We start from the raw sequence: 23,630 nt of genomic DNA on the forward strand, positions 1-23,630 counted from the left end.
ACCTTTTTTAAGTGACTGCTCCTAATCTCAGCTTATTACCTGTATAGAAGACACCTGAGAGCCAGAAATCTTGCTGATTGGTGGAGGATCAAATCCTTATTTCACTCATTTAAAATGGAAATCAATTTATAACTTTTTTTTTTAAATGCGTTTTTCTGGATATTTTTCTTCTATCTCTCACTGTTAAAATAAACCTACCATTAAAATTAGACTGATCATTTCTTTGTCAGTGGGCAAATGTACAAGATCAGCAGGGGATCAAATACCCCCCCCGCTCCGTCGATCCCCCGCTGAGCAGGCAGATGACAGGTCGGTCTCTGCACACTGTGCAGGGGCCGACCTGTCCGAGTGCCACTCTTCTCTACGGGGGATTGGATGAAGATGGACCGTAGAGTCTGATTTCATCCGATCTACCAGACGGATGAAAAAATAGGGTTTCCATCAGTCACACTTTAGCGGGTTGGATGTCAGCGGACATGTCACCGCTGACATCCATCGCTCCCTAGACCTGTATAGAGTGTCTGTTCAGGTCCGCCTAAAAAAAAAAAACCTGGCTGGTGGACCTGAACGGTCCGCCCGTGTGAAAGTGGCCTCTAATGCCCCGTTTACACTGAGCGGTACGGTACGCTGTTTTGGGTGTTTCCATTATGAAAGCGGCCCATACAACCGAACCGTTCCATTCAGGGTCCTGCTTCAGATGTGGGGCCATAGAAAATGGAACGGTTTGGTTAGGGCGGAGCTACGACACATTCCACTGATTGGTGGACGTGTGACGCCATGCTAGGCATTTATTTTCTAAACCCACATATGGCCCCTGTCGGTCCGACTTGCAGTGGAAACGCTCACCTGAATAGGCCGGACCAGTCTAGGCCTTCCGAACCGATCGGTGGAAACGAGGCATATAATTCCCACAACTCTCCTCCTAATCCTTCCTATATCTCTCACTCTACCTCCATCATTCCTCCCCTTACGATATCTTTACCACCACCCTTCCCCTAGATCTCCTCTACTTTCAATCCCCTATTACGATATCTCTAGAATTCCTTCAACCTTCATCTTTTCCCTATTTCTGCCCCTATGCCTATAGCTCTATAATTCCCTTCATCTTCCTCCCCAACTTCATCCTGCCCCTTATCCTCTATAGGGCTCCATCATGCCCCTCCCTGTATCTGTAGAATTCCCCCTGCCCTCCATCCTGCCCCTAATACATATATCTCTACCTCCATCCTACCCTAGAGCTCTAGAAATGTTTTGATCTCCCTCCCCTATTTCTCCAGAACCCCCCCCCCCAAAAAACAATATTTTGAATTCCCTCCATCCATTTTATAGCTCTAGAAATCTCTTGGCCTCCATCCTACCCCCACCTCTGTTCTGCCCCACATGCCTATATCTCTGTAATTTTCTTCATCCTGTCATTGTCACCCCCCCCCCCCCCCCCCCCAAATATCCCATACCTATACTTCCCCCACCCTGTCCCTATAACTAGATCTCTAGAATTCCCTTGGCTTCCTTTTTGCTTGCCACCATCCCTCTAGCTCTACAATTCCCTTCATCCTCTCTAAAATTCTCCCAACTGCAATCCCCCCCCCCCCCCCATTCCTAATTTTCCTAAGCCCCCTCTCATTCCCTATGTTTCTGAACTTCCCTAGACCGCTGTCCTCTATTCCTGTATCTCTAGAATTTCCTCCATCTTTCCCTGCCCCCTTATTTGCCCTAGCCTCCTCTGTCTGCCATCCTTCCCCTTTATTTCTAGAATTCCTCCACCCTCATTACCATATTTCTAGACTCCTGCCCTCAAATTTCTGCTTCTCTAGAATTCCCTCAACCTTCGTCCTGGCTATAGCTCTAGACTGCCCCTGCCCTCTGTCCATCCCCTATATAGATATAGCAATTTTTTTTTTTTTTTTTGGGGGGGGGGGGGGGGAGTCCATCTCTAGACCCTTTATCTGGCCCCAACATTTCTAGAATTGCCACCAGACTGCTCCCCTTATTACTGTATATCTATCCTTTCCCAGACCACCATCCATCCCCTGTATCTCTAGAATTCTTCCATCCTCCCCACTACTATATCTCTAGACTGGATCCTGGCCTCCACCCTGTCCCCTATTTTTATATCTATAGAATTGCCACCATAATGCCCCCCTATTTTAATATATCTATAGACTTCCCCCCACTCCCTTTTATATCCAGACATCCCCTGATCTCCATCCTTCCCCTTCTTGCTAAAATGCCTCAGACCTCCATTCTGATACTTATTGCTAGAGCTCTAGAATTGCCGCCATCCTATCCCCTAAAATATATATTTATTTTCTAGCCCTTTCCTCCATCTATCCCCTATAGCTCTAGAATTCCCACCACATCCATTCCCTAGCTCTCTTGGGTGCCCTTTATTCTTTATACATCCCTTTTTATCTTTAGAATTCCTCCACCATTACATTTCTAAACTATTTCCCCACCCCCATCCTGTGCCCATTCCCTCTTTTTTCTAGAATTCCCCTGACCTCCAGTGCTACCTGGTACCCCTTCAGTTGTTAGCCCTCGCCAGGGCCATTCCCTGACCTAGCAGGTCATCTGGGTCCACCTTCAGCTGTCCCCCCCGGTTTTTTTTTTTTTTTATTTTTTTTTTTTGTTCTTGAAGGGATATGCACCTTCACGCCCACAGTTTGATGCATGGATCTGGCCTAGTGCCCTTTTCCAGACGTCCCTATCTCCTGTGAAGAGAGTAGTCATGGGTAGCCCTACTGGCTATCTACCTCCGAAATGTTTGATATCTAAGATCCAGTTAAACCCTGACTTCTTCAGGGTCCTCTGTCAGTTGTGGGTGGCATAAACCAGCATGGATGCTTGCAGGAAGTTTCCACAATGTGTTTGGCCCCTTGTTCTGAGATGGGGGAGTTGACCCCTTCTTCCCCCAGTCTAGTACAGGACCATTCTCTGTTCTTTGGGGGTTCAGTCGTGGAAAAACAAAAAACCGAGGTGACCATCTTTGAGGACCAGGTCCTTCCTAGGTGGCCCTCTCAGCCATCCCATGCAGTGGCTTCTATGAACTTATCTGTCCCTTTCCCGGGGTGGCATTGCCTCCCTCCCTCCATCCATTGGAGAAATATCATCGCTGTGCTTTCACCTAGAAGGAATGGGAGTATTTCCTACACCGGGAGCAAAGCCTTGGGGGGGGGTCGGGTCGTCTTAGGGCCGTCGTCAGTGCATTGGGATAGATTTACGGAAGGCAAGTGGACTCATCTCCAACCCACCCAGAGCTTAGTGAATATGGCGAAGCTTCACGTTGTAAAGAATACCCAATCAGGTGCAAGGAAAAAAAAATTGCATTCTATAAGATTGGATGATGGAGAGCAGCAGAGCTTCTCCACATTCACTATGTGGTCACTCTATCAGCATTTATTAAAGCCGCCGCTAGGGGTCGCAGCTTTACACACGCTGATGTGGCCACACCTCTACAATGCGGGGAGGCAGGGCCAGAACTAATAAAGGCCGAGAAGCTGGCTCCCCCTCTCCGGGTGGATTGGGGGGGGGCGGGGACGGGGACTGCGGGTTCTTTTGTGACAAAGAGACGCCGGATTGGCCGTTTCGATCGTAGGAGGGGAGAAGGGGGAGCCTGAGGTCATGTGACTCGTAGGAGGCGTGAGGGGCGCATCCGTCTTAGAACTACACCTCCCAGGAGGCAGCGCGCCACCGGAAGTACACCGGTAATCGCAGCTGTACGGACCGGAAGTGCCGGAGAGAAGATAGAATGCCGAGGAGGAAACAGTCCCACCCCCAGCCTGTGAAATGTGAGGCATCAGAGACCTCGTACCTCCCTCATATTACCATCCCCCAACATACTGCACCCCAGTACTGACCTCCCCCTACCTGTCCTCAGCCTGAGACACCTCATATTACCATCCCCCATTACATTTCATATTACCATCCCCCAATACACCTCATATTACCATCCCCCAATACACCTCATATTACCATCCCCCAATACACCTCATATTACCACCCCCCAATACACCTCAAATTACCACCCCCCAATACACCTCATATTACCATCCCCCAATACACCTCATATTACCATCCCCCAATACACCTCATATTACCACCCCCCAATACACCTCATATTACCATCCCCCCAACATACTGCTCTCCATTACTGACCCTCCCCCACCTGTCCTCAGCCTCATATTACCCCCCCCCCCCCCCCCCCCCCCCGCCACCACCACCATATATCCATTTTTCTCTCTATCCCACCACCCAAATATCTGTCCTTCTGTCTATGGCCCCACCCAAAAATGTGTCATTCTGCCTATCCCCCCCCCCCCTATCCCTATATATCTGTCCTTCATTCTATCCCCCCTAAAGACATATCTGCCCTTCTGTCTATCCCCCCCCCACCCACTTATCTGTACTCCTGTCTATAACACCCCCAACCACCAACATATCCATTCTTCTCTCTATCCTCCCCACCCAAATATCTGTCCCCCCCCCCCACACCAGTATATATCCATCCTTAATTCTATCCCCCCCCCCCCCCCCCCCAAGGCCTATCAGTCCTTCTGTCTATGGCCCCACCCAAATATGTGTCGTCCTGTCTATCCTCCCCATTATATATCTGTCCTTTTGTCTATCCATTCCCACCCACTTATCTGTCCTGTTTATTCCCCTCACCACATCTGTTCTTCTTTCTATCCCCCCCGACACCACATCTGTCCTTTCTATCCTTCTATCTTCTGTACATCCCCCCCACCATATCATTTCTCCTGTCTATCCTGTCCATCCCCCCCATCCACATATCTGTCCTTCTGTCTAGCCCCCTTACCATAGAGCTGACCCTCTTTTGTCTATCCTCACCATAGAGCTTTCCTTCGGCTATTCACCCCCCCAAACCTCATATCCGTCCTTCTGTCTATCCCCCCCACCACATATCTGTTCCTCTGTTTATCCCCCCCCCCCCCACCACCACCACATATCTGTTCTTCTGTCTATGTCCCACTCCCCCAAATATGTGTTCATATGTCTATCCCCCTTCCACCACATATCCATCCTCCTCTATATCCCCCACCACCACCACATATCTGTTCTTCTGTTTATCCCCCCCCCACCACCACCACCACATATCCGTCCTTCTGTCTATCCCCACCACCACATATCTGTTCTTCTGTTTATCCCCCCACCACCACCACATATCTGTTCTTCTGTCTATGTCCCACTCCCCCAAATATGTGTTCATATGTCTATCCCCCTTCCACCACATATCCATCCTCCTCTTTATCCCCCCCCACCACCACCACATATCTGTTCTTCTGTTTACCCCCCCCCCCCCCCCCCCCCACCACCACATATCCGTCCTTCTGTCTATCCCCCCCACCACATATCTGTTCCTCTGTTTATCCCCCCCCCCCACCACCACATATCCGTCCTTCTGTCTATCCCCCCCACCACATATCTGTTCCTCTGTTTATCCACCCCCCCACCACCACCACATATCTGTTCTTCTGTCTATGTCCCACTCCCCCAAATATGTGTTCATATGTCTATCCCCCTTCCACCACATATCCATCCTCCTCTTTATCTCCCCCCCCCCCCCCACGTATCCATCCTTTTCTCTATCACTCCCATCACATATACGTCCTTCTGTCTATCCCCTCCTACCCTCGTAGCTGTTCTGTCTATCCCCACCCTCATAACTTTCCTCCTCTCTATACATATCCCCCCCATCACATGTACGTCCTTCTGTTTATCCCCTCCCATCTACATGTCTGTCCTATCACCCCACCCAAAAATGTGTCCTTCGTTCTATCCCCCAAGACATATTTGTCCTTCTGTCTATCCCATCCCCCACCCCCACCCCACACATATCTGTTCTTCTGTCTGTCTATCTCCCAATCCCCCAAATATGTGTTCATATGTTTATCCCCCTTCCACCACATATCCATCCTCTTTATTCCCCCCCCCCCCACATATTCATCCTTTTCTCTTTCACTGCCATCACATATACGTCCTTCTGTCTATCACCCCCAACACATATCCGTCCTGTCTATCCCCTCCTACCCTCATAACTGTTCTGTCTATCCCCACCCTCATAACTTTCCTCCTCTCTATCCACCCCCCCCCCATCACATGTACGTCCTTCTGTCTATCCCCTCCCATCTACATGTCTGTCCTTTTGTCTATCCCCCCCCACTACATGTTTTGTTTATTCTTCCCCACCATATCTGTTCTTCTTTCTATCCCCACCCCGCCACATATCTGTCCTGACTATCTCCCCCACCACATATCTTTCTGTCCATCCCCTCCACCACATCCGTTCTTCTGTCTATCTCCCCTACCACCCAAACATCTGTCTATCCATCCCAACCCAATATGTGTCGTCCTGTCTACCCCCCCCCCTCTATATATCCATCCTTCATTCTATCCACCCCAAGACATATCTGTCCTACTGTCTATCCCCCCACCATATATCTGTCCTTCTGTCTATCCCCCCCATCACATATACGTCCTTCTGTCTATCCATTCCCATCCATGTATCTGTCCTTCTGTTTATTCCCCCCACCACATCTGTCCTGTCTATCCCTCTACCACATATCTTTCTGTACATCCACCCCACTATATCATTTCTTCTGTCTATCCCCTCCACCACTCAAACGTCTGTTCCCCCCCCGCCCCATCCACATATCTGTCCTTCTATCACCTCACCCAAAAATGTGTCCTTCGTTCTAACCCCCCAAGACATATCTGTCTTATCTATCCACCCCCCCCACCCCCCATATCTGTCCTTCTGTCTATCCCCCACCACATGTGCACCCTTCTGTCTACAACCCCACCACCACTTCCAATCTTCTGTCAATCCCCCCCCCCCCCCCCCCCACAGCACACTACATATCTGTCCTCCTATCTATACCAGGGTTTCTCAACCAGGGTTCCATGGATCCCTAGGGTTCCCCCAGAGGTTGCTAGGGGTTTCTTGAGCAATTTCTGCCTCTCAGATAAGTTACTACTGACACCATTGTTCTTTTTTGCTACCTGTAAGGGGGTAATTCTTCCCAATGACCCCCCAGTGTAAGGAGCATTCTTCCCACTGACCATCACACTAATGTATCATGAGTTATTTGTAGATATAGTCATTTTTAGAAGGGGTTCCCTGAGACCGGAAAGTCATTTCAAGGGTTCCTCGGTGTTGGAAAGGTTGAGAAAGGCTGCTCTATACCATTCCCCCCCCCCCACATATCTGTCCTGTCTATCCCCCAACCACATATCAACCCTTCTGTCTATACCCCCCTCCCCACAACTTCCAATCTTCTGTCTATAGACACCACATATCTGCTCTTCTGTCTATCCCCCCACCACATATCTGCTCTTCTGTCTATCCCCCCACCACATATCTGCTCTTCTGTCTGTACCCCCCACACATGCACTTACAGTTAGATCCATTTATATATTTGGGCACAGGCACAATTTTAGAATTTTTCAGGTATTTACCAAAACATATTGAAGCTATAGTTATATAATGGATATGGGCTGAAAGTGCACTGCACACTCTGTTTTAATTTGAGGGTATGTGCATCCAAATCGGAGGAAGGGTTTAGGAATTACAGCTCTTAAGAATAGCCAGCCCCCCTTTTTCAAGGGACCAAAAATAATTGGACAATTGAATCAAAAGCTGTTTCATGGCCAGGTGTGGGCTACTCCCTCCTTATTTATTCATCAATTAAGCAGGTAAAAGGTCTGGAGTTGATTCTAAGTGTGATATTTGCATTTGAAATCTATTGCTGTGAACCTACATCATGCGTTCAAAGGAGCTGTCCATGCAAGTGAAACAGGCCATTGTAAGGCTTCAAAAACTAAACAAATCCATCAGAGAGGTGGCAACAACATTAGGAGTGGCCAAATCAACAGTTTGGTACATTCTGAGGAAAGAAGAACGCACTGGTGAGCTCAGCAACATAAAAAGTCCTGAATGTCCACAGAAGACAACAGTGGTGGATGATCGCAGGATCCTCTCTACGGTAAAGAGAAACCCGTTCACAACATCCAGACAAGTGAAGGACGCTCTCCAGGAGGTGGGCGTGTCATTGTCAAAAGTCTACAATCAAGAGAAGAATTCACAAGAGCAAATACAGAGGGTTCATCACAAGGTGCAAATCATTGATAGGCCTGATGAATAGAAAAGCCAACTTAGACTTTGCCAAAAAACATCTAAAAAAGCCAGACTAGTTCTGGAAAAGCATTCTTGGGACGAATTAAACTAAGATTAATCTGTACCAGAATGACAGGAAGAAAAAAACGTGTGGAGAAGGCTTGGAACAGCTCATGATCCAAAGCATGCAACTTCTGTCTGTGGTCACATGGTGGAGCTTGCAGTGTGATGGCATGGGCATGCATGGCTTCCAGTGGCACTGGGTCATTGGTGTTTATTGTTGATGAGACAGAAGCAGGTGGATGAATTCTGCAGTATTTAGAGATATACTGTCAGCCCAGATTCAGCCAAATGCAGCAAAGTTGATTGGACGGAGCTTCACAGTACAGATGGACAGTGATCCAAAACACAGTGCAAAAGCAAGCCAGGAGCTTTGGAAGGAAAAGAAGTGGAATATTCTGCAATGGCCGAGTCAATCACCTGATCTCAACCCAATTCAGAATGCATTTCACTTGCGTAAGGCAAAACTAAAAAAACTAAAGGCAGACCCACAAACAAAGAACAACTGAAGACAGCTGCAGTTAGAGCCTGGCAAAGCATGAGAAAGGAGGACACCCAGTCTTTGATTATGTCCATGGGTTCCAGACTTCAGGCAGTCATTGCCAGTAAAGGATTCTCAACAAAATATTAAAAATAAACATTTTATTTATGATTGTATTCATTTGTCCAATTACATTTGAGCCCCTGAAAATGGGGGGACTGTGTATAAAAATGGTTGCAGTTCCTAAAATTTGTACTTGACATTTATGTTCGACCCCTTGAATTAAAGCTGAAAGTCTGCACTTCAAATTCATTTGGATTGTTTCGTTTTAATTTTATTCTGGTGGCATACAGAGCCAAAAGTATAAAAATTGTGCCTGTGTTCAAAAATATATGGACCTAACTGTACTCTTTACTCCTGTCTATAACACCCCCTGCCACTAACACCAAGATATCCATTCTACTGTCTATCCCCCCCAAATATCTGTCTCTTTGTTTATCCCACCTGACCCTCACAACTGTCCTTCTGACCATCCCCCCACCATATAGCCACCCTTCTTTCTATAGCCGTTCTTCTATCACACCCTCCCCCCCCTACATATCTGTCCTTCTGTCTATTCCCCCTTCACCACATATATGTCGTTCTGTCTATACCCTCCCCCCCCTACATATCTGTCCTTCTGTCTAATCCCCCTTCACCACATATATGTCGTTCTGTCTATACCCTCCCCCCCTACATATCTGTCCTTCTGTCTAATCCCCCTTCTCCACATATATGTCGTTCTGTCTATACCCCCCCCCCCTACATATCTGTCCTTCTGTCTAATCCCCCTTCTCCACATATATGTCGTTCTGTCTATACCCCCCCCCCCCCACCATCTATGTCTGCTCTAATTAATGTCTCTCTCTGACTTGACAGGCGGTGGAGGGGCGGAGCCTTTAGGTTCTGGCGCCAGCACTGTTGTCCTGGAGTCAGATCTTCTCCTGAGCGATGATTTAGAGCTGTGTGATGGCACTGAGCGTCTTCTCTCCTTCTCCCGGGACTCGGAGGGTGAGTCTCTTCCCTCCCTATAGGGTGCTGTATACCAGAAGAGGGTGATTGTCTCCACTCCATAGGGTGCTTTATACAGATGTGTGTGTGTGGAAGAAGTGCAGCACTGGTATGATATCAATGGAATGAACAACAAACTGATATAACTACATACTCAGTACAACTGACCTCACGTGCAAGTAAAACAAGTGCTAATGGCAGATCAGATCTATATTCTATAATGGAAGGGTCATACAGTCCCCATATAGTCTCATAGGCAGAAGTGAACAAACATTAACTTGCAGTAGTGAAGGAACAGTAATGTGAAGCAAAAAAATTGAATATATATGCATTCGTGAATAAATATCAAAGTCCATAAACAGGCATATATGACGACATGGTGACTTGAAATAAATGCTTGGTGCAGACACTTTGTCAGTAGATAATCCACCACCGATATATATATAAGGCTTACCAGAAAAGCTGAACCCAAATAGGCGTACGCCTGATGAGTCAGTAAAGCTTGTGGTGTAATACACCCAGGGGAATCTTTCGTCGACACGTACAGCATCCAGTTGGAGGTAAGACTCATATGGTCCTTGACAGCAATTTGGTGAAGATAAAAAGCGCTTTGTAATAAAAAAGTATGGAATGTGACGCAGTGGCATCAGCAGAGCCCGTCCCGACACGTTTCGTCTAATAAGACATCATTATTAGACGAAACGTGTCGGGACGGGCTCTGCTGATGCCACTGCGTCACATTCCATACTTTTAATACTCTAATGCCGCGTACACACGGTCGGACTTTTCAGCTACAAAAGTCCGACAGCCCGTTCGACGGACTTTCTAACGACCGGACTTGCCTAAATGCGATCACACCAAAGTCTGACGGATTCGTACGTGATGACGTACACCAGACTAAAATAAGGAATTTAATAGCCAGTAGCCAATAGCTGCCCTAGCGTCGGTTTTTGTCCGTCGGACTAGCATACAGACGAGCGGATTTCTGGGTCCGGCGGAGTTACGACGTAAAGATTTGAAGCATGTTCCAAATCTAAAGTCCGTCAGATTTGCGACTGGAAAAGTCCGGTGAAGCCCACACACGATCGGATTGTTCGCCGGATTTGGTCCGTCGGCGTCCGTCAGACAAGTCCGGTCGAAAAGTCCGACCGTCTGTACGCGGCATAATACTCCATACTCTAGAATATAGATCTGATCTGCCATTAGCACTTGTACTACTTGCACATGAGGTCATTGTACTGAGTATGTAGTTATATCAGTTTGTTGTTCATTCCATTGATATCACACTAGCGCTGCACTTCTTCCACACACACAGTTTTTCACATTTTGCAATTTGTCCTTTTGCTGTGTCAGCTGCTAATATATCATTTAAAGAGACAGCGCGGTCCACCTGCTCCATATATTTGCTTTATATAGATATAATGTATATAAAGGCCTCAGCTGCATAAACATAGGTCTGCATATGCAGTATCTCACAAAAGTGAGTACACCCCTCACGTTTTTGTAAATATTTTATTCTATCTTTCATGTGACAACACTGAAGAAATGACACTTTGCTACAATTTAAAGTAGTGAGTGTACAGCTTGCATAAGGCCTCTTCCACACGAGGCAGAGTCCGCCAGCTCAGCAGGAGATCACTCCGCTGAGCCGGCGGTCTACAGGTCTGTCTCTGCTCTGTGGCAGGGAGGGGCCAGTCAGAGCGCCGCCGATTCCCATGGAGAGATCGGATGAAAACGAACAACAAGTCCATTTTCATCAGATCTCATCTGATCCAATCCGCCAAGACGGATGGCGAACGTATCGCCATACGCCTGATTTTAGGCGGATCGGATGGCAGACGGGTGTCAGCGGACACATCTCCGCTGACTTCTGTCTCCCCATAGGAGTCAATGGCTGGCCCCACTCAGATCCGCCTGAGAAACAGAGCGGGCTTGCCGTGTGAAAGGGGCCTAACAGTGTAAATTTGCTGTCCCTTCAAAATAACTCAACACACAGCCATTAATGTCTAAACCGCTGGCAACAAAAGTGAATACACCCTTAATTGAAAATGTCCAAATGTCAATATTTTGTGTGGCCGCCATTATTTTCCAGTACTGCCTTAACCCTCTTAGGCATGTAGTTCACCAGAGCTTCACAGGTTGTCACTGGAGTCCTCTTCCCCTCCTCCATGACAACATCACAGAGCTGGTGGATGTTAGAGACCTTGCGCTCCTCCATCCACGTTTGAGGATGCCCCACAGATGCTCAATAGGGTTTAGGTCTGGAGACATGCTTGGCCAGTCCATCACCTTTACCCTCAGCTTCTTTAGCAAGGCAGTGGTCGTCTTTGAGGTGTGTTTGGGGTTGTTATCATGTTGGAGTACTGCCCTGCAGCCCAGTCTCTGAAAGGAGGAGATCATGCTCTGCTTCAGTAGGTCACAGTACATGTTGGCATTCAATGAACTGTAGCTCCCCAGTGCCCGCAGCACTCATGCAGCCCCAAACCATGACACTCCCACCACCATGCTTGACTGTAGGCAAGACACACTTGTATTTGTGATAATTATGGGGTATTCCTGCGCTATCGTGATCGGGGTTGGAGAGAGAGGAGAGAATGGACACCCAATCTCAATAAAAGCAAGGACAAGCAGCATACACCAAATGGGGTACAGCCTGTCCCCGGTTAAAACAAGAATGGAATAAAGTGTGGTGCTGCGCTAATCCTAATGAGATAGGCGCATAAAGGCTCTGTGCTCGTAAGCGTCTTAAAGTGCATCAAAATAGGCTTTGCAAATGTAACAGAGCAATAGAGAGATGACCCAATATGGCAATAGTGTCCTTATGTGCTAATAGTGTATATGGTCAAAAAAATCATAATAAAAATACACAATAAATAATAATCAATATAACGTGCAAAGTGATTGGTGCTTAAACATCACAGTAGCAAACATAAAAGTATGAGTGAATATAGCTTGGATAGAAATATAGCTTGGATAAAAATAACAGCTGGCTAAGACTATCATCAATCGCCAACTGGCTAAAAACAATATAAATCAACACATTCGTAGGTGCGTATATAACCAAAGTGCATCCAGTGCAAGTTAAAATGTGATTAAGTGCTTAAAAGTCCATAAACATGCATGCAGATCTGCGTGCAAAATATTCTCAGGTGCAGTGTTCCTTGCGGCGAAAAACAATCGCAAGTCCATAAAACATGTATTGACTTCCGTGCTAAACACAGGTGACAGTAGTGGTCAGTCTTCATGCAACAGTGTGCACATTGGTGGGCAGTGGCCCCTTACCTGAAGGTAATGGGGTAAACGCGTTTAGCCAATCAGAGGCATGGCAGCCTATGTAGAGATCCTGGGTCTAGTCTGCAGTGGAGGATGGTGGAAATATGGTCCTATCCTGATCGCTTCTATTGTAGGGGCGTCTGGTCCTTCCAAGTAGTGTCCCGGGGTCACCCAGATAGATTAAGAAAGGAGGCCCACAATAGTGTAGTATTGCATGGAAGCGTATCAGTTTTATTACAGCATAAACTACAGTACTTACATAAAACGTTAAAAACCGGATGGAGATCCGACGAGCGGCGAGCTCGTAATACCAATAACAGTCAGAGAGTGCCTGTCCCGTCCCTACGCGTGACGTCACGGTCACGTGACTTCTTCAGGGGACCGTGACGTCACGCGTAGGGACGGGACAGGCACTCTCTGACTGTTATTGGTATTACGAGCTCGCCGCTCGTCGGATCTCCATCCGGTTTTTAACGTTTTATGTAAGTACTGTAGTTTATGCTGTAATAAAACTGATACGCTTCCATGCAATACTACACTATTGTGGGCCTCCTTTCTTAATCTATCTGGGTGACCCCGGGACACTACTTGGAAGGACCAGACGCCCCTACAATAGAAGCGATCAGGATAGGACCATATTTCCACCATCCTCCACTGCAGACTAGACCCAGGATCTCTACATAGGCTGCCATGCCTCTGATTGGCTAAATGCGTTTACCCCATTACCTTCAGGTAAGGGGCCACTGCCCACCAATGTGCACACTGTTGCATGAAGACTGACCACTACTGTCACCTGTGTTTAGCACGGAAGTCAATACATGTTTTATGGACTTGCGATTGATTGTTTTTCGCCGCAAGGAACACTGCACCTGAGAATATTTTGCACGCAGATCTGCATGCATGTTTATGGCCTTTTAAGCACTTAATCACATTTTAACTTGCACTGGATGCACTTTGGTTATATACGCACCTACGAATGTGTTGATTTATATTGTTTTTAGCCAGTTGGTGATTGATGATAGTCTTAGCCAGCTGTTATTTTTATCCAAGCTATATTTCTATCCAAGCTATATTCACTCATACTTTTATGTTTGCTACTGTGATGTTTAAGCACCAATCACTTTGCACGTTATATTGATTATTATTTATTGTGTATTTTTATTATGATTTTTTTGACCATATACACTATTAGCACATAAGGACACTATTGCCATATTGGGTCATCTCTCTATTGCTCTGTTACATTTGCAAAGCCTATTTTGATGCACTTTAAGACGCTTACGAGCACAGAGCCTTTATGCGCCTATCTCATTAGGATTAGCGCAGCACCACACTTTATTCCACACTTGTCTTTGTACTCCTCACCTGGTTGCCACCACACACGCTTGGCATCATCTGAATCAAATACATTTATCTTGGTCTCATCAGACCACAGGACATGGTTCCAGTAATCCATGTCCTTAGTCTGCTTGTCTTCAGCAAACCATTTGCGGCTTTCTTGTGCATCATCTTTAGAAGAGGCTTCTTTCTGGGACGACAGCCATGCAGACCAATTTGATGCAGTGTGCGGCATATGGTCTGAGCACTGACAGACTGACCCCCCCCCTTCAACCACTGCAGCAATGCTGGCAATACTCATACATCTATTTCCCAAAGACAACCTCTGGATATGACGCTGAGCATGTGTTCTCAACATCTTTGGTCAACCATGGCGAGGCCTGTTCTGAGCGGAACCCGTCCTGTTAAACTGCTGTATGGCCTTGGCCACCGTGCTGCAGCTCCAGGGGTCTTTCAGGGTCTTGGCAATCTTCTTATAGCCTAGGCCAGTGATGGAGAACCTTTGCACCCCAGATGTTTTGGAACTACATTTCCCATGATGCTCCGCTACACTGCAGAGTGCCAGAGCATCATGGGAAATGTAGTTCCAAAACATCTGGGGTGCCAAGGTTTGCCATCACTGGCCTAGGCCATCTTTATGTAGAGCAACAATTCTTTTTTTCAGATCCTCAGAAAGTTCTTTGCCATGAGGTGCCATGTTGAACTTCCAGTGACCAGTATGAGAGAGTGAGAACGATAACACCAAATTTTACACACCTGCTCCCCATTCACACCTGAGATCTTGTAACACTAACAAGTCACATGACACCGGGAAGGGAAAATGGTTAATTGGGCCCAATTTGGACATTTTCACTTAGGGTTGTACTTACTTTTGTTGCCAGCAGTTTAGCCATTAATGGCTGTGTGTTGAGTTATTTTGAGGGGACAGCAAATTTACACTGTTATACAAGCTGTACACTCACTACTTTACATTGTAGCAAAGTGTAATTTCTTCAGTGTTGTCACATGAAAAGATAGAATAAAATATTTACAAAAATGTGAGGGGTGTAGATGTGGACAGTCTGTGTTCAGATTGTGGCTGCTTTTGTCTGCTCCTGGGTAACTATCTGTTCTATATTGTCCCCACAGATTCGGTAGAAAGTAAGTTGGAGATCCCGCGTTACCCGATGAGCGAGGATGAATATTCGGCATACCAGGCGCTCAGCACGGACAGTGATCCAGAAGAGGCGGGTGTGGGGGGTCTGCCGTCTCCCTGTGGGCCCTGCGAGACAACGGAGAGCAGCCGCTGTCAGTACCTGGAGCAACATGAGGCCTCCTCCCCCCAGGACGTGACCTCAGAGAAGGAGAGGCTACTCTTCTCCTGCCGCCTGTGTCCCTTCTCCACCCATTACTCCAGCCACCTCAAGAGGCACATGAAGACTCACAACGGGGAGAAGCCCTTCCGCTGCCCGCACTGCCTCTACGCTTCCTCTCAGCTTGTCAACCTCAAACGTCATCTTCTGACCCACACCGGGGAGAAGCCTTTCCACTGCGAGCTCTGCACCTTCTCCTGCAGCAGTCCGGGCAACCTGAAACGCCACCAGAAGGTTCACACCCAGGACAAACCCTTCACCTGCCACCTGTGCCCTTACCGCTGCAACCAGAGCCGCAATCTGAAACGCCACATCCTGGCGCACCGGAGGGGGCAACAGAAGGAAAGGCGTGAAGAGGACAAAGAGGCGAGGCGCAGTCCCCCTGATGGTCAGTTCCAGGACTCATCACATCTCATCTCTGTCCCACCCTCCATGATATGCCCATGTACCCTGACCAAAGGTGACTGTGATGCAGAGTCTGTCCCTCCCATTGCAGGGTGACATAAATGGAATATCCCATGACTACTTCAGGGGAACACAATGGGTTGTTTTAAGACATAATGCCGCCCCCTAGGATGACACACACAGAAGGGACCTGTGTGAAATAGTTTGCCCCACCCAAAGAAAGATAACAAACAAGCAGGATAGACATGGAGTATGCTCCTCCCATTACAGGGGGACTCAAACTAGACCTGTGGTCAGCTCCTCCCTCTGCAGGGTGACTAGAATGGGATCAACAAGACATGGAGTCAGCCTCTCCTCCCACTGCATGGTGACTGAAACAAGACCTCTGACACACCATGTACCTATAAGACCTTGTCTGCCCCTCCCACTGTAGGGTGACATGGAAGGGATCAGCATGGTGACAATGAATGGAGCTACAGGACATGGAGTCAGCCCCTTCTCCTACTGCATGGTGACACAACTGAGACCTGTGAGCCACTTCCTCCCACTACAGGGCGGCACTGCATGGATTCGTAAGACCTTGTCTGCCTTCTCACTGCAGGGTGACACAGCATGGCCCTCTAGGACCTTGTCTACCCCTCCCACTGCAGGGTGACAGAGCATGGACCTGTAAGACCTTATATGCCCCTCCCTCTGCAGGGTGACACAGCATGGACCTGTAGGACCTTGTCTGCCCCTTCCACTGCAGGGTAACAGAGAATGGACCTGTAGGACCTTGTCTGCTTCTCCTACTGCAGGGTGACACAGCATGGACCTATAGAACCTTTTCTGCTCCTCCCAATGCAGGGTGACACAGAAAAGATCAGCTAAGCATGGGATTCTTTCCCTCCCACTACAGGGTGACTATGAAGGGAGCTACAGGAGTCAGCCTCTTCCACTGCATGCTGACCTAAACAAGACCTGTGAGCCAGTCCCTCCTACTCCAGGGTGACATGGGATGGACTTTTGAAAACTATTCTGCCATCTCCCATTGCATGATGTCTCTGACCACTCCCACTACAGGGTGATACAGCTTGGACCCTGTAAGACCTTGTCTGCCCCTCCCACTGCAGGGTGACATGAAAATGGTCAGTTTTCTCCTCCCATATGGAGAGAGTTTCCATCCCTGGTGTCTCTCCCTGTTGGTAGGGCCATCCTCCCCATCCCAGGTGACATGTTGGGAGGTCCTCATCATTCCTCTGGTGTCCCCGGCCTCATCTAATGTTTCTCCTCCTCTCACTGCAGATGTGTCTGCGGCAGCCCTGGCCCTCCCGGTGACCTCCGATGACCTGGAAGCCTTTCTGCCAACTTGTGTCCACTTAAGCCGTGCTCCGTCCTCGCCCGTTCTGCAGCCTGCGGCAGATGACGGCCTCCCGGAGCTGCTTTTCCCTTTCACGTGCCGCTCTTGTGGCACAGTTCTGGATGAAGGCAGCCCTCAAGATGACGATGGTGAGATGGATGGACAGTTCTGCTCCCGTTGTAGCTCTTCGGGGAGCCCCGACAAATGCTTTTCCTGCGTCCTGTGCCCGTTTGTCACCCACTACCAGAACCATTTATCCCGCCACATGAAAACGCACAGCGGGGAGAAGCCCTACAAATGCCACCTGTGCTCCTATGCCTCGGCACACTATGACAACCTAAAGAGGCACCAGCGGGTTCACACTGGGGAAAAGCCCTACAAGTGCCAGCTGTGTGACTACGCCTGTGGCAACCTCGCCAACCTAAAGAGGCACGGGCGCATCCACTCCGGGGACAAGCCCTTCCGCTGCGGCCTCTGCAACTACAGCTGTAACCAAAGCATGAACCTCAAACGTCACATGCTGCGCCACACTGGCGAGAAGCCGCTCCGCTGCCCGCAGTGCCACTACACCACCGGCCACTGGGACAATTATAAGCGTCACCAGAAGACGCATGGACACTCTGGAGGACTCAATGAGCCCCCGAGGTCTGACGGATCCTAGAACCTTTAACTGCTCTGCACAAGTTGGTTTATAGCGCAGCCTAGTATTTTGCGGCAGAAGTGTAAGCTCCTTGGGCTAAGGCTGGCCGCACAGTACTGTCCCTCTCTGTTATGCTGTATGTCCTCATATTGTGAATATTATGGAGTATTGCATGGCTGGTTCATGTGCTCGTCCCATAAACATTCCAGGTTGTCAGATTGTGAGTGGAGCTAATTTTTTTTATGGTATTCCATGGTGGAGAGTTCTGTCCCCACACGTCCTATTCTGAATAATGCTGGGTGAGGCATCCTTCACTTGCACCTCTTATTCTATCTAGTACTGGGTGGAGCATCCTTCACCAACACCTATTCTATCCAGTACTGGGTGGAGCATCCTTCACCAACACCAATTCTATCCAGTACTGGGTGGAGCATCCTTCACCAACACCTATTCTATCCAGTACTGGGTGGAGCATCCTTCACCAACACCAATTCTATCCAGTACTGGGTGGAGCATCCTTCACCAACACCTATTCTATGTAGTATTGGGTGGAGCATCCTTCACCAACACCTATTCTATGTAGTACTGGGTGGAGCATCCTTCACCAACACCTATTCTATCCAGTACTGGGTGGAGCATCCTTCACCAACACCTATTCTATCCAGTACTGGGTGGAGCATCCTTCACCAACACCTATTCTATCCAGTACTGGGTGGAGCATCCTTCACCAACACCTATTCTATCCAGTACTGGGTGGAGCATCCTTCACCAACACCTATTCTATCCAGTACTGGGTTTGAGCAGCCTTCTCTGACACCATCTATCTAGTGCAGGATGCCTTCCCTTACACCTTGTATTCTATCTAGTGCTGGGAGGAGCCTTTGGGGGCCCACGCACAAGACAGTACACCATATATTTTGGCTAAACATTACCATATTTTTGATGACCAATGGACTTAAAATTGATCAATCGATAACACCGACATGTTCTTATCAGTGACCGATCAGTAATGCTGATGTTCTTAGTGACTAATAAATGATTCTGATACGTTCTTATCAGTCACTGTATCGGAGACCGATCGGTAACGCTAACGTGTTCTTAACGGGGACTGATCGATAATGGTAACATGCTATCGGCGATCGATCAATAACGCTAATGTGTTCTTATCAGAGACTGATAAATAACGCTAATATGCTCTTATCAGAGACAGATCAATAACGCTAAAGTGTTCTTATCGGAGACCGACCAATAACGCTAATGTGTTCTTATCAGAGACCGATCAATAACGCTAACGTGTTCTTATCAGGGATAGATTAATAACGCTAATGTGTTCTTATCAGAATCAGATAAATAACGCTAACGTGTTCTTATCAGAATCAGATCAATAACGCTAACGTGTTCTTATCAGGGATAGATCAATAACGCTAACGTGTTCTTATCAGAATCAGATCAATAACGCTAACGCGTTCTTATCAGAGACCGGTCAATAACGCTAACATATTGTTATCAGAGACTGAGCAATAATGCTAAAGTTGTTATCAGAGACAGATCAATAACACTAACATGTTCTTTTTGGAGACTGACCGCTAATGTCTCGTACACACGATCGGACTTTCCGACAACAAAACCGTAGAATTTTGTCCGAAGGGTGTTGGCTCCAATTTGTCTTGCATACACACCATCACACAAATGTTGGCCAACAATTACGAACGTAGTGATGTACAAGACGTACGGCGAGCCGATAAAAACGAAGTTCTTTTGTCATGCGATATCTCCATTACGAGCGCTAGTTTTACAAGACCGAGCGCTTCCGGCTCGTCCTTGATTCCGAGCATGCGTGTTTTGTACTTTGGACTTTTGTCTGATGGACTGATCAGAAAATCCGACAACACACTTTTGTTGGCGGAAAATTTGAGAGCATGCTAGCCAACATTTGTTGGCGGAAAGTGCAAAACAAATGTCCGATGGAGCGTACACACGGTCGGATTTTCCGCCAACAAGCTCACATCCAACATTTCCCGTCGGAAAATCCGATCGTGTGTACGCGGCATAATGCTAACGTTCTTATTGGAGACCGATTAATAACGCAAACGTGTTCTTATCAGAGACAGATGACTTAACGCTAAAATACTCTTAATTGGTAACATATCAATAACGTTATCAGTGACTGTCAATATTGCTGATGTCATTTTGCTCCCTAGAATGGTACAATTATCACCACCGTTAGCTAACTGATATGAAATATTGGCCTGTATATGGCACCCAGACCACAGACCCGCCACGAGTCTCACACATATCTCCCTCACATGCACGGCTCCTCCACACCGCGGTTCCCTCGCTCACCTCCCTTACCCGCGGCTCCCTTACACAAAACTCTCTCACACCCGGCTCCCTCCCACACATCTTCCCTCAGTGGTGGCTCCATCATACACATCTCCATCACAAGCTGCTCCGTCACACACACCCGACTCCCCCATGTCCTCCTCTCTCACGTGAAGTTCCATCACCTGTGTCTGCCTCACACCTTTCTCCCTCTCACACACCTCCTAAACACATCTTCCTCACATGCAGACCCTCACACACCTCTCTCACTTGCAGTTCCTTTAATGCGGCTCCATTACACTCAGCTTCCTCACATGTGGCTCCCTCCCACACATAACCCTCATATACAGCTTCCTCACACACACAGCTACTGTACACGCATCTCCCACACATGCATCTCCCTTACACACCGCTTTGTCGCATAAACTTGGATCCCTCACACGTTGCTCTCTCACACATGCAACTACTCCACATACCTTCCTAATATGCCGCTCCATTAAACACCTTGCACACACCACCCACACACGTGTCTCTGTCACACTCATCTGGATCCATCACACACACATTTCCCCTCACAAGCCACTCTCTCGCATGAAGCTCCATCACATGTGGCTTTGTCACACACATCTCCCTCACAGGTGACTCCCTTATATGCATGGTTCCCTCACAAACATCTTCCTCACACACCCCTTTCACATGCAGTTCCTTCAAAGTGGCTCCATCTCACACATCTCCCTCACAAACATCTCCCTTACGTGTTGCTCTTTTACAGTCTTCTCCCTCACCATCGACTCCTCAACACAGCTCCCTCATATATTTTCGTCCTTACCCGCCACTCCTCCACACGCACCTCTCTCACACACTGCTTTCTTACCACTCTTCTCCCTCACCCGCGACTCCTCCACATGTACCTTCTTCACACACAGCTCATACATGGCTCCCTCATGCACTTATCGCTCACATGTTGCTATCTTACACTCTTCTCCCTCACTCGCCAATCCTCCACATGCACCTCCCTCACATATACACACACACACACACACACCGCTCCCTCACACGTGGCTCCATCACACACATACATACATATCTACCTTACATGCAACTCGCTCACACACACACAATCACACACATTTATCTCCCTCACAAGCCACTCTCTCACATGAAGCTCCATCACATGTGGCTCTTTCACACACGACTCCCTTACATGCATGCCTCCATGACAAACATCTTCCTCACACACCCCTTTAACATGAGGTTCCTTCAAAGTGGCTCCAGCAAGCACAAGCCACTTTCTCACATGAAGCTCCCTCACTTGTTGCTCTCTTACACTCTTCTCCCTCACCCGTGACTCCTCCATATGTATCTTCCTCACATACACCTCTCCCTCACACACTTCTCTCTTACACTCTTCTTTCTCACCCGTGACTCCTCCACACATACCTTCCTCACACACACCTCTCCCTCACACACTGCTCTCGTACACTCTTCTCCCTCACCTGTTACTCCTCCACACGTACCTTCCTCACACACACCTCTCCCTCACACACTGCTCTCATACACTCTTCTCCCTCACCTGTGACTCCTCCACACATACCTTCCTCACACACTGCTCTCGTACACTCTTCTCCCTCACCTGTGACTCCTCCACACGTACCTTCCTCACACACACCTCTCCCTCACACACTGCTCTCATACACTCTTCTCCCTCACCTGTGACTCCTCCACACGTACCTTCCTCACACACTGCTCTCGTACACTCTTCTCCCTCACCTGTGACTCCTCCACACGTACCTTCCTCACACACACCTCTCCCTCACACACTGCTCTCGTACACTCTTCTCCCTCACCTGTGACTCCTCCACACATATCTTCCTCACACACTGCTCTCTCACACTCTTCTCCCTCACCTGTGACTCCTCCACACGTTTCTTCCTCTCACACACCTCTCCCTCACACACTGCTCTCGTACACTCTTCTCCCTCACCTGTGACTCCTCCACACGTACCTTCCTCACACACTGCTCTCTCACACTCTTCTCCCTCACCTGTGACTCCTCCACACGTTTCTTCCTCTCACACACCTCTCCCTCACACACTGCTCTCGTACACTCTTCTCCCTCACCTGTGACTCCTCCACACGTACCTTCCTCACACACTGCTCTCGTACACTCTTCTCCCTCACCTGTGACTCCTCCACACGTACCTTCCTCACACACTGCTCTCGTACACTCTTCTCCCTCACCTGTGACTCCTCCACACGTACCTTCCTCACACACACCTCTCCCTCACACACTGCTCTCTTACACTCTTCTCCCTCAACCGTGACTCCTCCATATGTATCTTCCTCACATACACCTCTCCCTCACACACTTCTCTCTTACACTCTTCTCTCTCACCCGTGACTCCTCCACACATACCTTCCTCACACACACCTCTCCCTCACACACTTCTCTCTTACACTCTTCTCTCTCACCCGTGACTCCTCCACACATACCTTCCTCACACACACCTCTCCCTCACACACTTCTTTCTTACACTCTTCTCTCTCACCCGTGACTCCTCCACACATACCTTCCTCACACACTGCTCTCTCACACTCTTCTCCCTCACCCATGACTCCTCCACACGTACCTTCCTCACACACACCTCTCCCTCACACACTGCTCTCGTACACTCTTCTCCCTCACCTGTGACTCCTCCACATGTACCTTCCTCACACACACTGCACTCTTCTCCCTCACCTGAGACTTTTCCCACACATATCTTCCTCATGTGCAGCTCAAGGCAGGTGTGGGAAAAATGCTGTAAATGAAAATTCCTTTAGAAATAGAAGTGTTAATGGTTTATTTTTTATCAATTAACAAAATGGAAAGTAAATGAACAGAAGAGAAATCCAAATCAAATCAATATTTGGTGTGAAAACCCTTTGCCTTCCAACCAGCATCGGTTCTTCTAGGTAGACTTGCAAACAGTTTATGAAGGAACTCGGCAGGTAGGTTGTTCAAAACATCTTGAAGAACTAACCACAGATCTTCTGTGGATGTCGGCTGCCTCAAATCCTTCTGTCTCTTCATGTCATCCCAGACAGACTCTATGATGTTGAGAGTCAGGGCTTTGTGGGGCCAACACCATCACTTTGTGGACTCCTTGTTCTTTACGTTGAAGAAAGTTCTTCATGACATTGGCTGTATATTTGGGGTGGTTGCCCTGCTGCAGAATAAATTAGGGGCCAATCAC

General features: G+C 48.0%; 1 protein-coding gene across 1 annotated transcript; it reads left to right on the forward strand.

The window, feature by feature from the left end:
* The first annotated feature begins 3,561 nt into the window (after positions 1 to 3,561).
* On the forward strand, positions 3,562 to 18,288 carry ZNF513 (zinc finger protein 513). Its single transcript, XM_073624730.1, has 4 exons — positions 3,562 to 3,788; positions 9,594 to 9,725; positions 15,465 to 16,076; positions 17,378 to 18,288. Exons 1-4 carry the CDS (start codon positions 3,749 to 3,751, stop codon positions 18,091 to 18,093), a joined length of 1,500 nt encoding a protein of 499 aa, XP_073480831.1. The 5' UTR covers positions 3,562 to 3,748; the 3' UTR covers positions 18,094 to 18,288.
* The last annotated feature ends 5,342 nt before the right edge of the window (positions 18,289 to 23,630 follow it).

The sequence above is a fragment of the Aquarana catesbeiana genome, linkage group LG04 (assembly GCF_042186555.1).
Source record: "Aquarana catesbeiana isolate 2022-GZ linkage group LG04, ASM4218655v1, whole genome shotgun sequence".
NCBI classification, from domain to species: Eukaryota; Metazoa; Chordata; class Amphibia; order Anura; family Ranidae; genus Aquarana; species Aquarana catesbeiana.

Bases quoted from the DNA above. Each gene is read 5' to 3' on its own strand.
- ZNF513 (XM_073624730.1), top strand. From the start codon at position 3,749: ATGCCGAGGAGGAAACAGTCCCACCCCCAGCCTGTGAAAT. The intron at 3,789-9,593 runs GTGAGGCATCAG...CTGACTTGACAG, and splicing joins CCACCCCCAGCCTGTGAAAT to GCGGTGGAGGGGCGGAGCCT. The intron at 16,077-17,377 runs GTCAGTTCCAGG...CTCTCACTGCAG, and splicing joins GAGGCGCAGTCCCCCTGATG to ATGTGTCTGCGGCAGCCCTG.